At 33.9% G+C, this 623-nt stretch overlaps 1 protein-coding gene across 1 annotated transcript in view; it reads right to left on the bottom strand.

Annotated features, from left to right (window-relative positions):
• Window positions 1-285: 285 nt before the first annotated feature.
• Window positions 286-623, bottom strand: part of LOC143245459 (nicotinamide riboside kinase 1-like) — a 54,676-nt gene continuing 54,338 nt past the window's right edge. Inside the window, exon 6 of the mRNA XM_076491821.1 lies at window positions 286-409. Coding sequence (XP_076347936.1) covers window positions 286-409 — 124 coding nt within the window. The remainder of the gene's footprint in view (window positions 410-623) is intronic.

Raw genomic sequence — 623 nt, 5'->3', positions numbered from 1 at the left:
TCATTTGTAACAGGTGTAAAATGTATCTTTCTTGAAATGTATTCTGTTTGTAGTTCTAATTTCTGGGCAGGCATTCTCTACGTAGTTAGCATATTGATGCTAAACAGAATGTATAACTCATAAACATGTACTGCAATGGCTATTACTTAGAATTTGTATTAGCTTAGTCCTGTGTCTTTATCTGTACATGGGGTGCTACAAACTCGTGAAGGAGTGATACAGAGAGTTTTACAACTTAGTACAAATAAGTAAGTTTTCTGCCTTGAATATGTTTATATGGAATAATTAGTGGCACAGGTAATCTACATATTGTAGGATAACACAGTGGGGCATAAAATTGAGGGTATCTCCATGCTTCGGGGTTTTTCTTGCTCCTGTCATTGTGTCATGTAGACCATACTTTTTCACCCTAGTAACAGAATATTGAAGGTGTCAGTAAGCTACTACTTATATTCTTCTTTGAATAAGTACTGTTTTGTCTTTCGTTTGTGTTTGCATGAGTTGTTTTTTTTATGGCCATTTTGTAATTTACTGTTAGCATTACATTTTGCAGGCTATATTACAAATACCTGATTCTTTCTGTCAGATATCATCTGCATTTAGCTATGTGTTTTTACAATGTA

This window comes from Tachypleus tridentatus, chromosome 2 (assembly GCF_004210375.1).
Source record: "Tachypleus tridentatus isolate NWPU-2018 chromosome 2, ASM421037v1, whole genome shotgun sequence".
Lineage (NCBI taxonomy): Eukaryota > Metazoa > Arthropoda > Merostomata > Xiphosura > Limulidae > Tachypleus > Tachypleus tridentatus.
The sequence above is the reverse complement of the archived record's forward strand: the minus strand, read 5'-3'. Positions and strand labels throughout refer to the sequence as shown.